Below are 13854 nucleotides of genomic sequence, written 5' to 3'. Positions count from 1 at the left end.
TGGCCCAGACAACATTGGTTCTCCCTTCTTCTTCAACTCAGTTCCAGGGAGCCCATTCTTCTTCCAGTCTTTCCTACTCTACTTACTCAGCATCAGCAGTCCCTTCTACATCCCAACATGCAGTCTCTACACCTGACAGTTTGGTATCTCTCGGGCTGAGCTCGACCCACTCAGTTCTTTCTCAGCCTGTCCATTCTATTCTTGATGCTTCCAGGAAGCCGTCCACTCTTCAGTGTTATCAACAGAAGTGGACTCGGTTTTCTTCCTAGTGCCTTCTGCATCATCATGATCCTATCTCACTAGCAGTAGAACTAGTGTTGGATTATCTTCTTTCTTTGTCTAACTCGGGTCTCAAGTCTACCTCTATCAGAGTCCACCTCAGTGCCATTACTTTACTGCTTTTCATGAACCTGTTCACGGAAAACATCTTACTGCTCATCCTTTGGTTTCCAGATTTATACGGGGGCTTTTCAATGTGAAACCACCTCTCAAGCCTCCTCCTATTGTCTGGGATCTTAATGTGGTTCTTTCCGCTTTAATGAAGCCTCCCTTTGAACCGTTGGCCACATTTCAAATTTCTCACTTGGAAAGTAGTCTTCCTTATTGCTCTCACCTCTGCCAGGAGGGTTAGTGAATTACATGCCCTAGTTGCAGATCCCCCTTTCACTGTTTTTCATCATGACAAGGTGGTTCTGCGTACACATCCAAAGTTTCTTCCTAAGGTTGTATCTGACTTTCACCTTAACCAGTCCATTGTCTTACCTGTTTTCTTTCCGAAACCTCATTCTCATCCAGGGGAGCAGGCTTTGCATACTTTGGACTGTAAACGTGCTTTGGCTTACTATTTAGAGGGTACTAAGCCTCACAGATCATCTCCCCAACTTTTTCTGTCTTTTGATCCAAATAGGTTGGGTCACCCTGTTTCTAAACAAACGATTTCCAATTGGCTTGCTGCCTGCATCTCGTTCTGTTATGCTCAGACCGGACTGACACTGGAAGGTTCTGTCACGGCCCATAAGGTTCGAGCTATGGCAGCATCTGTGGCTTTCCTCAGATCTATTCCTATTGAGGAAATCTGCAAGGCTGCTACTTGGTCCTCAGTCCATACTTTCACATCTCATTATTGTCTGGATGCATTCTCCAGATGGGATGGACACTTCGGCCAATCTGTTTTACAAAATTTATTTTCCTAATGGCCAACCTTCCCTCCATTCCTCTTTTTGTTAGCTTGGAGGTCACCCATCAGTAAAGAATATGCTGCCTGCTTGTCCTGGGATAAAGCACAGTTACTTATCGTAACAGGTGTTATCCAGGGACAGCAGGCAGATATTCTTACGTCCCACCCACCTCCCCGGGTTGGCTTCTTAGCTGGCTTATCTTAACTGGGGACCGCGTGCCTCCGTCGGGCGGGAAGGCACTCGCGCATGCGCGGAGCGGCCTAACTAGAACTTTCTAAGTTCTTAGAGTGCAATCACTCTAAAATTGTCCGTACCGGGGCTCCTTCGGTGCCGTCACCCCATCAGTTAAGAATATCTGCCTGCTGTCCCTGGATAACACCTGTTATGGTAAGTAACTGTGCTTTACTATCTATGGGAGACTTCAGGATGGTTCAAAAACTAGACTTTTGAGGGTCTCTGGAGCTGCTAAAGGGTCCCCCTCCTCCAAAAACCCTTTTCTTAATTTTTGGAAGTTTTATATAGCTCTCCCGAGCCATTTTCTGGTGCCAAAATGCTGCTGTGGTGGCCATCTTAGATTTCCTGATTTTATTTTAAAAGCCTCTATCTGCCTCAAAACACCTCATTTTGATAATAAACAAATTTTATTGGCTCCCTTGACCTTTCTACCCTGTACCAAGCCAGTTTTGGGCTGGATAACTGGCTGAGGAGGGTTCATATGCCACAGGGCATGTAAGGGGTAGGAAGGAATGCTGGGGCTTAGCCCTCCTTCTGGTTCCTTTAGTGAGTTGCAGGAAGCTCGTTTGTTAGGGAATCAATTCACTCTAGAGCCCTTGAACAGTGACACTTTGGCAAATTGTAAATTCAGAGACACCTCAATCCATGAAGGCACAAAAAGTTCCCCTACAGAGATCCTCAGGTTATCCAGGTCAGGAATTTGACTCTGATTTTGTAAGTTTGATGTTTGAAGCTTATGTGAAATAGAAAGCATCTGCACAATCTGGAGTATCGCTGATGGTGGCACACAGAGCACAGTTCCCAGCAGAAAGCTGTACCATAGGAACCAGAGGTCTAGTCGGTAAAGGACTGGGTTGATTGGGAGTCAGGGTCAACGTTTTTACTCCCTCAGAGTGAATCCTAATAGAGAGCCCCAGGTCTCAGGTGGGTGATAACAGCCAAGAGTCTGCGGCAGCCCTATTCCTGGGAGAGGACCCAACGGTGTGCAGACTTTTTTTCAAACTGGCGGATTTGATGGAGTTTAGGGATGGAACACAGCGAACACACACATAGGATACGAGTCGGGAAGGAGGCGTTGCCAGTGGCTAGCTCTGAACCCCTTTTATTATGCTTCTATGCTATTGTCATTACAGTAACTCCCTCGATTACATGTCTAATGATTGGTGGATACAAAGTAACATGCATTTACATCATATCACCCTCAACTCTGCACGTAGGCAATGCCTGATTAACACGTAGACAAAACCTGAGTCTGCACGTATCCAAGGCCTGTCAGCTGATGTCCTTTCCAAATAAGGACTAGTTAAATTAAGATGAGGGTTAATTTGTGACAGGTAAGGGGGAGAGAGGGAATGATTCAGCATTCTTTCACAGGGGCTATGAAATTAGTGTGCCGATCTCACCTTGTTTCAGAATAGCGTCCCTACAATGGAAGTCATTACAGTATCCTTGCAGGAATTAAATTTGAAGGCCCCCCCCCCAGACATCCACAGGTCATATTTCACTCATGGGCAGCTCCAAGGCCAGTCCACATTTTTTTCTTTATTCACATCTATCCTGATGCACATCTGTTGGTCTGCAGGCGTGGAGGTGTAGTCAGATGTAGGAGTCTGACTGGTAGCTCGAAGATCATCTTTGCACAAATATTCCTAGCATTGTGGCATTGATATTTTTCATCCAGCTACTGTGAGAGAGATGAAAGCAGGCTGCAGCATTAATCCTATCTGGTCACAGTGAGTACACAGGCTGACAGCCTGTGAAGGACATTGGGGGAGGTTGGAAAAGTTGGGTTTTGAAGGTTTCTGGATGTTCCCCTGTGCTCCTCCTCCTGAAATCCTAAAATAGCCGTTTTTACTGTTTATGAAGTGTGAAAAATTATCACAATTTTGTTGCAAATTTTTTGACAGCAACCATCTTGGATTTTTAGCAATCTTTTTCTAAATTTCCCTGCTTCTTCAAAACTGCAAATTTTGCCTGGAAACCTGCTAGAATGGAGTCCTTAAGCTCTCCTCATGTGGATTCTTGCTAGAATTGTGAAAATTTAGAGCTTTTAGAGCATCCTTGCGCCTTGTGGCGCAATCAGGGGGGGAGGCTACAGTGCCCAACTTAGCTTCTCCTCTGCTGAAGCAGGTGACCAAACACTTAGCTAGCCCGGCAGGGTAGCTGTCGTCGTTTTTGGGGCTCGACACGGTTGGTACTTCTGTCAGCCAGGCTGTGGACTCTCCACAGCCAAAGAAATGCTAGTCTTCTAACAGTGACTTTCCATCCCAGGAGCCAGACACTTTTTCTAAGTTTAACATTTTTGTAGTTAGAGTTTCAGACCAAGTGCTCTCCCCCTGAACAGTCTCAATCTGCCTCCGCAGCATCTCTTAGTGGTGTGATATCTCTGGGCATGGCCTCACCTCAGCCTGCTGTGGCTTATGCGCTACTTGATCCTGATCTGGTGGACCCAGATGCTGATGTTTCCCTTTTTGCAGGTACAGCACTTCCCACAGTGGGAGATCCAGGGGCTGTGTGTTGGATCTGCAGATCCCTCTACAGTCTTAGATCCCTGTGAATGATTCTACTGTATTGTGCTTATTTAAGTTTGCAGCCCTGCCAGACCTCTTTTCTGAGTCATAAGAATTGCCGCTGCTGGGTCAGACCAGTGGTCCATCGTACCCAGCAGTCCACTCACGCGGCGGCCCTTAGGTCATTGTAGGAATTGAATTTAGTCACTCAGCTGGCTCCATCCACTTCTTCCTTCTTGCTTTGTGGTGTGCACTTGCAGTCAGCTACCTTTCTCTGGCATCTTGATATGAGTGTGTTCTGGTCTTGGAGCAGTTTGTTTTTATTTATTTATTTTAATTGGGGTTTTTTTATCCCAAACTTTTTAAATTGTACACCGTTTAGACACTTGTTTTGATAGACAGTATATCAAAAATAAAGAAACTTGAACTTGACTTTGCAGAGGGTTCTCTGAAAATTGCTAGAGCTATGTCCCACTTGTATTCTGTGGCACAGGAATGTCAGCAGCTTTTGGGTCAGCATAAGGTGTATTCTGTGGCACAGGTGCCTAAGCGCACCTCTCTCCCCAGTGAGGGTGGTGGTGTGTTAAGGACATGCAGGACCACTTTTAGTCTTTGCTATAAGACTTCTCATGTACGATTTTTTACTTAGTTTAGGCAGCTATGTTGTTTTTATGTCTTTAGTGATTCTGGTGTGTTATTTGGGAGGGAGAACGCTGTTATTAGTTTTAGTGAATTGAATGTTTATTGTTGTATTGATGTCTTTATTGTATGTGTCATGTTTTTTGTGATTTTATTGTATGTTATCATGTAAACCGCATAGAATTGTTGGATATGCAGAATATAAATTTTTTAATAAATAAGTTCTTCTAAAGTTGTAAGAGGGGTACCCTGGTGGAGGCTACTTCCTCAGATTAAGGGTTTCCCCGGAATTCATTAACATGATATATCGGGGGGGGGGAGAGGTTTTGCAAGAAAAGGGCACATTCCATGCCTCCTCTGACATCCTCATTGGTTACGGAGGTTCCCCCTTCCCAGGAAATGGGTCTTAAATCCAGTTTCCCTGAGTTGTCCAAGGATGTTTCGCTGGCTGATGACACAGACAACCTGACCATACCTTGATTTACGTAGGCTGGTACTACCACTGTGGGGGATGTTGCGCTTGCAGACCTCAAGGATCTGGATCCAAGTGAGATTCTGGATCTGGAAGAGGACCCCATGGTGAGGAGATTGTTCAATTTGATCTCTGAATCTCTCCAGGATTTGAAGTTGGAGGTTGGGCAGTCAGCTGCTACAGAATACTCTTATGAGTAGTGAGAAAGCGCAGGAAGCCTCCTTGCATGATCATTCGGACATTGTCAAGCTGCTCATGGACCACTGGGAGGCCCATGAAGGTCACTTGAAATGCGCTTGAGCCATGTCCAAGCTCTACTCTATGGCGGACACCTTTAGCTAGCGTTTTGCATCCCCAAAAGTGAATTCCTTGGTCGCTCAGGTCACTAAACACACCTCTCTCCCTAGTGATGGGGGGATACTAAAGGACACTCGGGAATGCATAGTAGATTTTGTCCTTAAATGCCTCTTTGACTCTGTAGCTACCAGGCTAAAAGCAGCAGTGGCTGCTTCCTTTGTGGCCAGAGCTTATCATTCTAAGCTCTGCCATGATCCTGACACTGTCGTGATTCAGGCTCTTCTTTTTCTGATTCCAGGTGTGGATTATATGGCGGAAGCCTTGTATATTATCTTCAGAGTGTTCAGCAAGCTCTCAGCATATTTCTTTTCAGTGTGTAGGATGTTGTGGATCCACCAGTCGGCCGGTGACTCATCTTCTAAGGCAGGGGTGTCCAACCTTTTGGCTTCCCTGGGCCGCGTTGGCCAAAAAAAATGTTTCTGGGGCCGCGCAAACGCTGCAGGAAGATAGAGGAGGGAGCTGGCAAGACAGTAAACACCCGGGGGCAGCAGAGGAAAACACTGCATCGCCCTCGACCGGGGCCGCACAAAATACTTCACGGGGCCACATTTGGCCCTCGGGCTGCAGGTTGGACACCCCTGCTCTAAGGCAACCCTGAGTAGGCTTCCTTTCAGATGGCAATTGCTATTTGGTAAAGGTCTGGATAACATTGTGGCTAGTGTGCAGGACCATAAATCTAAGTCCTTGCCAGATAATAGGTCCCAGCCACCCTAGAGATTTGTGGCGACCTAGCTTTCATCTCTTCAGGTGTTCCCATCAATACTGTGGGGGCTCCTTGGGGCAGCATTCTTCTCTAATTGAAAATATACAGAGATTCAGCAGTTCCTGGCGCAAGCGGTCGATGGGGAGCTGCTTGGCTTTGACCTCTAAGAAACGGTTCTGATGCCAGGCTCCTGGCTGCTCCTCCACAGGTGGCTCTCAACCTTCCTGGTAGAATGGAAGGCCATCGCCTCCGACCACTGGGTCTTGGAAATTCTTTGGGATGGCTACAAATTCAAATTTTAGCAGCCCATGACAGATCTCTTCCTGGACTCCCCGGTGGGAATGCTGTAAAATGCGGCCCGGGTAGAGGCAGCGGTCCAATGGTTGCTGAGCTTTGCGGTTATTGAGCCCATTCCGGAGCATGACTTGGGCTTGGGCAGATACTCAATGTACTTCTTTGTGCCAAAGAGAGGCTCTGAGGACTGGAGACCAATTCTAGACCTCCAGGCGGTCAGTGCGGCCCTCAAAGTTCCCCGTTTCAGGATGGAAACGATGCACTCTGTGATCGCCTCAATGGCTCCGGGGGATTCTTAGATTCTCTGGACCTGAAGGAGGCCTAGCTCCATATTTTCATCTTTCCAGATTACAGAAAATACCTGAGATTACACATGCTGCAGCAGCATTACCAATTTGTGGCACTACCATTTGGGTTGGCGACAGCACCCAGAACCTTCACCAAGGTGATGGTAGGGGTGGCAGCCCACCTGTATGTGGACGGCTGGTTAATCAGGGCTCAGTCGAAATCCAAGGAGCATGAGGCGGTTCGCCAAGACATCCAGCTGCTTTAAAACCTAGGCTGGGTAATCAACTTCCAAAAGACTCACCTCGACCTGACACAGGACTTGGAATACCTAGGGGTTCACTTCGCCACGGGTAAGAATTTTTATTTTTTTTTATTAGGATTTTTTTATATACCGCCTATCAAGGTTATCTAAGCGGTTTTTACAATCAGGTACTCAAGGTGTTCTGCCCATCTCACACCAGGAGAAGCTTCACCAGTTGATCTGGGACTTTCTTGCCACTCAGGTTCCAACTGCCTGGCAGTACCTTCAGGTCCTGGGGTCTGTGGTAACAACGATCAATGTGGTTCCTTAGATCAGGGCTCACCTGTGCCCGCTGGAGTCCACAGTGGGATCAATTGCATGCCCGGCTCCTCTGGACAACAGAGGCTCATTCCAATCTAGCCTGGTGGCTTCATCCTCTATCTCTGTCCAGGGGTCTCCCCCTCTGGATCTCTGATTGGGTGATCCTGACGATGGATGCCAGCCTCTTTGCCTCTGAGAAGAATTGGTCAATCAATTGCCTGGAGCTTCAGACGATTCAGCTGGCTCTCCTCCACTTTGAGCGTCTTCTCCAGATTCAGGCCATGCGTGTCTTTTTGGACAGTGCCACAGCAGTAGCTTGCATCAATCACCAGAAGGGCACCAGGAGCGCTTCTCTGCACATGGAAGTCCAGCTTCTTTTCCAGTGGGCAGAAAACCACCTCATAGCGCTTTCAGCTGCACACGTGGCAGGGGTAGACAACATCCAGGGGGATTATCTCCTCTGACAGACTCTGGATCCTGGGGAATGGTCCCTGTCCAAGAGAGCGTTCAGCTGCATGGTGAAATGGTGGGGGTCATCCAATGTTCAAACTCATGGTGTTGGCAGCCAACAAGAAAACAGAACCAGGCAGCGATGGCTTAGACCAGGGGTGACAACTCCGGTCCTCGAGGGCCGGAATCCAGTTGGGTTTTCAGAATTTCCTCAGTGAATATGCTTTGAAAGCAGTGCATGCAAATAGATCTCATGCATATTCATTGGGGAAATCCTGAAAACCCGACTGGATTCGGGCCCTCAAGGACCGGAGTTTCCCACCCCAGCTTAGACACACTGGTGTAGCCTTGGCCGCTGGGGGGGTCTTCTTTATGTCTTCCCTCTGTAGCCATGATAGGCTATCTGTTGAGACAGATTGTGGCGCATAGGGGTCAGGTGATTATCAAGGCACCCAACTGGCCGAGGCGTCTGTGGTAGGCCGACATGGTCCGTTTGCAACTGGATCAGGGACTCAGACTTCCATGTCATCCTCAATTTCTCACGCAGAGCCCGATTGTACTTCAGGATCCGGACTACTTTGGTCTTACGGCATGGCTTTTGAGTACGTGGCCTTAGTCCACAGAGTCTATTCCTCAGGCGTGAATGCTACTCTCCTGTGCAGCACAAGGGAAGTCTACTGTGACGGCCTATGCGAAAACTTGGAGATGTTATCAATCATGGTGCGTTCAGAAGCATGAAGATCCATCTCTGCTGTCAATCCCTCTGATACTGGAGTTCTTTCGGGACAGACAGGAAAAGGGACTGACTGACTGTCGGCTGTCTGAGGGTTCAGATTGCTAGTCTCTCCTGTCTGGGCTCAAAAGCCTCTGCGAAGCTCTTTGGCTTCTCACCCAGAAGTCCGGTTTCTGAGGGGTGCTCTGAAGCTTTGGAATCTCAATCTTGTACTCCGGTCTCTGGCTCATCTACCCTATGAGCCTTTGGAGCAAATGTCCTTAATGGATCTCGCTATCGAGACATTTTCCTGGTGGTCATTACTTCCACCCGCAGGCTTTCAGAGCTTCAGGCTTTATTCTGCTTGCATCCTTTTCTTAGGATCACAGATTCCAGCGTGTTTTTGCGCACCGTTCCCTCCTTTCTTCCGAAAGTGGTCTCTAGCTTCCATGTTATGCAGGAGTTTTGACTCCCTCTGTTTTGAGGGAACAGGACTGGGTATTGTAGTCGCTGGATGTGCGCAGGATTTGTTGCAGTTCTTGGAAGTTACAAATGAGTTTCAAGTCTCTGACTCCCTGTTTGTGCTGGTTGGTCCTGCCCATAAGGGCAGGCTGGACTCGAAGGCCACTATTTCCAGATGGATTCGTATGGCTATTTCATCTGATTACATCGTGGCCGGAAAGAAGCCCCCTTTTCTGTCAGGGCTCATTCTACTTAGAGGTGTTTTCTCTTCTTGTGCAGAGTCATTGGTGATCTCACTGCTACATGGTCTTCCTTGCATACCTTTACCAAGTTTTATAGGATTGATATGGATGTTGCTTTTGGATCCTCCATTTTGGCAGCAGGCTCATCAGTCCCACCCTGATCTATGGGGCTGTTCTCTAACGTCCCAGTTGTTCAGGAATAGAGTGGGATTGTAAAAGAACGAAAAATTAGGTTCTTACCTTTTCTAATCTTTCATGTAAATGCTTGCTCTATTCCTGGAACCAGCCCTGGGTGTTGCTGATTCGCTGATTGTTTGCCTTAATATATACTGGTAAGCTGGACTTATGGTTTTTGACCAGCCTTTCTAAGTGTTACCATCTGAATATGTTATGTACTATGCCTTGGGGAGTCCCTAGTGTAGCGTCCATTTCTGTTAGTGCAGGCTCTCTCCTTATAGTACAGTTTATTTCAGGTTTATACTGTTTAATAACCTGTTTTGATTGTTATGTTATGAGAAGACTGAACTGATTTGTCGGGGAGTTTCCCCATACACTTCCCTTTTGTCTGTGTCCTCTACAGGTGACTGTCTACTTTTTCTACCATCTGAATCCTTGAGGGCAGTCCTGAGGTAAGAGGGGAGGGTCTGAAAAAAATTATGTAAATGAGGCTTCCTACAAGCAGTCTTGCGACTGGGGATTCATAACCCAATTGTCCAGGAATAGAGCATGGATTTACAAGAAAGAAGATTAGCAAAGGTAAGAACATAATCTTTTGTAATTTCCCTTATCTTTGTTTTAACATAGCTATGTTTAATTTATATAGCACTGTAAATGTTACTTACAATAATAATAGACTTTTCATATTCGTAAGCAGGATTGTTATGGTAAATATTTACTAATGTGAAGCTATTCAATTTTTGTTTTAGGATGAGAGAGTCAGCAAAAAAAATTGAAGAAAAACACTTTGCAAATCACGCAGGAGAACATGTTGAGTTCCTGCCTGTAGAGTGGAGGTCAAAACTTACTCTCGATGGAGGTAATTTTTTATGTAAAACTCTGTAAACATGTTATGGTTTCATCAGCTTAGCTAATAAGATAATACACTGATTCATAAGATCAATTTTTTATTTTCAGCAAGTGATGTATGCTTGCTGTTTCTTTTATTATCTAGCTAAATAAAACACATATACTGTATGATTTTATTTAGTACAATCCATAATTGGCCAGTTTTCAAAATTGTTTTATTTTGGCTAATTTTTCTTTTCTGAAAGGAGAGAGATTCAAATAATTTTTTTTTGTATACACCCTATCTATTCTGCCAAATCAGGGGTCTATTAAACTGGTTCTTATCAGACCTTCATTTAAGGCATTACATAAGAGCAAGGGTGCCCAAAAGGTCGATCATGATCGACCAGTGGATTGCAAAGAAGTGAGTCGATCGCGGAGCCCATCCCGGGCTCCGCGATAGACTCGCATTGCCTTTGCATTCTTCCTGCTTCCCCGATGCTGCAAAAGCCAGGCGAGTTCAGCCACTGCAGAAGCCCACAAGCCTTCCCCCCTCCCCCCCCCCCCGACATCAATTCTGATGTCAAAGGGGAAGTTCCAGGCCAGCCAATCATTGCCTGGCTGTCCCAGAACTTCCTCTCCGACATCAGAATTGACATCGAGGGGAAGGCTGGTGGGCCCAGTACTTCTGCAGTCGTTGCTGGCCTGTTGCAGCGTCAGGGAACAGGGAGAATTCGGTGGCAATGGTGGTTTGTGGGCCTGTTCCCAGATGACGGCTCCAGCGGTAGCTTGGGGAGAAAGAAAGGGGAGGCAGAAAGAAAGAAAGGGGGGCAGGGAGACAAAGAAAGAAAGACAGAGAAAGAAAGAAAGAGGGGGGGCAGGAAGGGAGAAAGAAAATGTTGGACTCACGGAAAGACAGAGATGTTGGTTGGAGAATGGAAAGAGGTCTGGAGGAGAGGAAGCATGCAGGAGGCAGAAAGAAGGGAAGAAATATTGGATACACAGTCAGAAGAAGAAAGTGCAACCAGAGACTCATGAAATCACCATACAACAAAGGTAGGAAAAATGATTTTATTTGCAATTTAGTGATCAAAATGTGTCCGTTTTGAGAATTTATATCTATGGTCTATATTTTGCACTATGGCCCCCTTTTATTAAACCGCAGTAGTGGATTTTAGCACAGGGAGCCTTTGAGTGTCGAGAGCAACACGGGGCATTCAGCGCAACTCGCTGCGCTAAAAAACACTATCGCGGTTTAGTAAAAAGGAAGGGGCATATTTGTCTATTTTTGTATAGTTGTTACTGAGGTGACATTGCATATTTTAAAGTCATCTGCCTTGATCTCTTTGAAAAAAAAAACCCCGAATATAAATGATGCGTACACTGTTTTTTTTTAAAATTTTTTGTTGGTAGATCATTTTGACTTGGTCATTTTAAAAGTAGCTCAGAAGCCAAAAAAGTGTGGTCACTCCTGCATAATGAAGTCAGCTTTGCTGACCTCATTGGAATAACTACAAGACGGCATTGTATCTTCCAAAACAGACAATATTTGTTTATTGTTAGTATAAAAAAACTTACAGTATTACAGCAGCAAAGACATATAAAAAAAAAATGTATTGTCAGTTCAGAATATGCAATGGAGAGAAGAATTTGCACCCATATGCTTAGCAGGGGGCTAGCAGTTCCCTGTAGCATAAGTAAGTGAATCTCTCTGGCTTTTCCTAGGATACACGTGTTTTTTATACCGAGCAATTCTTCCTTTGTTCCAAAAAAAGGCCATCCCCGAATTCTGGTTATGTACTTCCCTATTGGTACATAAAAATAATGTACAGCTAACTCTTCCCTTTCGTCCACGCCTCTCTCTCACCTCCACCCCCCCCCCCCAGTAAAAGGGGGGCCTTACAGAAACAGAAAACTGCTTCTGAACTTTCTTCTTTCAGCACGGAGACATGCAGCTGCTCATTAGAAGTGATACAATTCATTGCATATTCGAGTTGGTGTCCTTGTAAGATGAAAAGTTGGCAACGAGATGGCCTTTCAACATTCCAGCTGTCTGGTTCCCATAGCTTAGTTGGGAGACAGGAAACCCATGGTTTGGTACCAAGTTCTTACATCTCGTTACACCCACATGAGCAGAGCTCCTTGCTCATTATTTCTAGGGTGTCTGGCATAGGAAGTCTATGAAGTCATATAGCAGTGATAACAGATCAACATAACCTTGAAGGGATATTCTCCCAGCAGGGAAACAAGAACATCATTGTTAGCATTGCAAACAGGCTGGGCCTGGCTATGGGAAAATATGTCTGTAGTGTCCAGTATAGTGTCCAGCATACACAAGTGAAAATCTAGGTCTGTAGAGTTCAGTTGAATCATCCATAAGTCCAAGATATACATGTCAATAAGAACATAAGAATTTACATACTTGGACAGACCGAAGGTCCATCAATCCCAGTATCCTGTTTCCAGTAGTGGCCAAACCAGGTCCCAAGTACCTAGCTAGATTTTATGCTGCTTATCCTAGAAATAAGCAGTGAATTTCCTCAAGCCTATGGACTTCTCTTTTAGGAAATTATCTAAATCTTTTTTAAATCTCGCTAAGGTAACTGATTTCACCACATTCTCCAGCAACAAATTCCAAAGTTTAATTACATGTTGTGTGAAGAAATATTTTCTCTGGTTTGTTTTAAATCTACTACTTAGTAGCTTCATCACATGCCCCCTAGTCCTAGTATTTTTGGAAGGAGTGAAAGCGATTCATATGAAGGGAATAGACTTAGTAGAAAAGGACAGGTTATTCACCCTCTCTAAGGTAGAGAGAATGAGAGGGCACTCTTTAAAGTTGAAAGGGGATATACATTCCGTACAAACGTAAGGAAGTTCTTCTTCACCCAGAGAGTGGTGGAAAACTGGAATGCTCTCCCGGAGGCTATCATAGGGGAAAACACCTTCAAGGGATTCAAGACAAAGTTAGACAAGTTTCTACTGAACAAGGATGTACGCTGGTAAGGCTAGTCTCAGTTAGGGCACTGGCCTTTGACCAAAAGGGCTGCCGCGGGAGCGGATTGCTGGGCACGTTGGCCACTGACCCAGCAGCGGCATCTCTTATGTTCTTATATCTACCTTTTTCACTCTGCTCAGTTTTTTTATAGACCTCTGTCATATTCCTCCCTGAGCTGTCTCTTCTCCAAGCTGCAGAGCCCTAGCCACTTTATTTTATTTTTTTTATTTATTCAATTTTCTATACCGTTCTCTCAGGGGAGCTCAGAACGGTTTACATGCATTTATTCAGGTACTCAAGCATTTTTCCCTGTCTGTCCCGGTGGGCTCACAATCTATCTAATATACCTGGGGCAATGGGGGGATTAAGTGACTTGCCCAGTGTCACAAGGAACAGCGTGGGATTGAACCCACAACCTCAGGGTGCTGAGGCTGTAGCTTTAACCACTGTGCCACACTCTCCCCTAGCCACTTTAGCCTCTCCTCATAAAGAAGTCATCCCAAACCCTTTATCATTTTTTTCACCCTCTCTGTACTTTTCTAATTCCACTATATCTCTTTTGAGATACCATATATACTTGAATATAAGTTGATCCGAATATAAGTCGAGACCCCCCTTTCCCCCCAAAAGGTCGGGCAGCTTAATATTCAAGTGCCATGCCCTGTCAGGCTGTGCACCCAGCCCCTCTCTGCCAAGCTTTGCACCCAGCCCCCTTCTTCCCCCCCCAAACCCCCCGCCGTCAGGCACT

General features: G+C 45.7%; 1 protein-coding gene across 4 annotated transcripts in view; it reads left to right on the top strand.

The window, feature by feature from the left end:
* DDHD1 (DDHD domain containing 1) overlaps window positions 1–13854 on the top strand; it is a 405278-nt gene that overhangs the window by 121586 nt on the left and 269838 nt on the right. For all 4 annotated transcript variants that reach the window (XM_033952944.1, XM_033952942.1, XM_033952943.1 and 1 more), the window contains one exon: window positions 10030–10139. In XM_033952944.1, the coding sequence (XP_033808835.1) occupies window positions 10030–10139 (110 nt within the window). The remainder of the gene's footprint in view (window positions 1–10029; window positions 10140–13854) is intronic.

Source organism: Geotrypetes seraphini, chromosome 7, assembly GCF_902459505.1.
Source record: "Geotrypetes seraphini chromosome 7, aGeoSer1.1, whole genome shotgun sequence".
Classification (NCBI taxonomy): Eukaryota; Metazoa; Chordata; class Amphibia; order Gymnophiona; family Dermophiidae; genus Geotrypetes; species Geotrypetes seraphini.
This window is presented reverse-complemented; position numbering and strand designations above follow the sequence as displayed.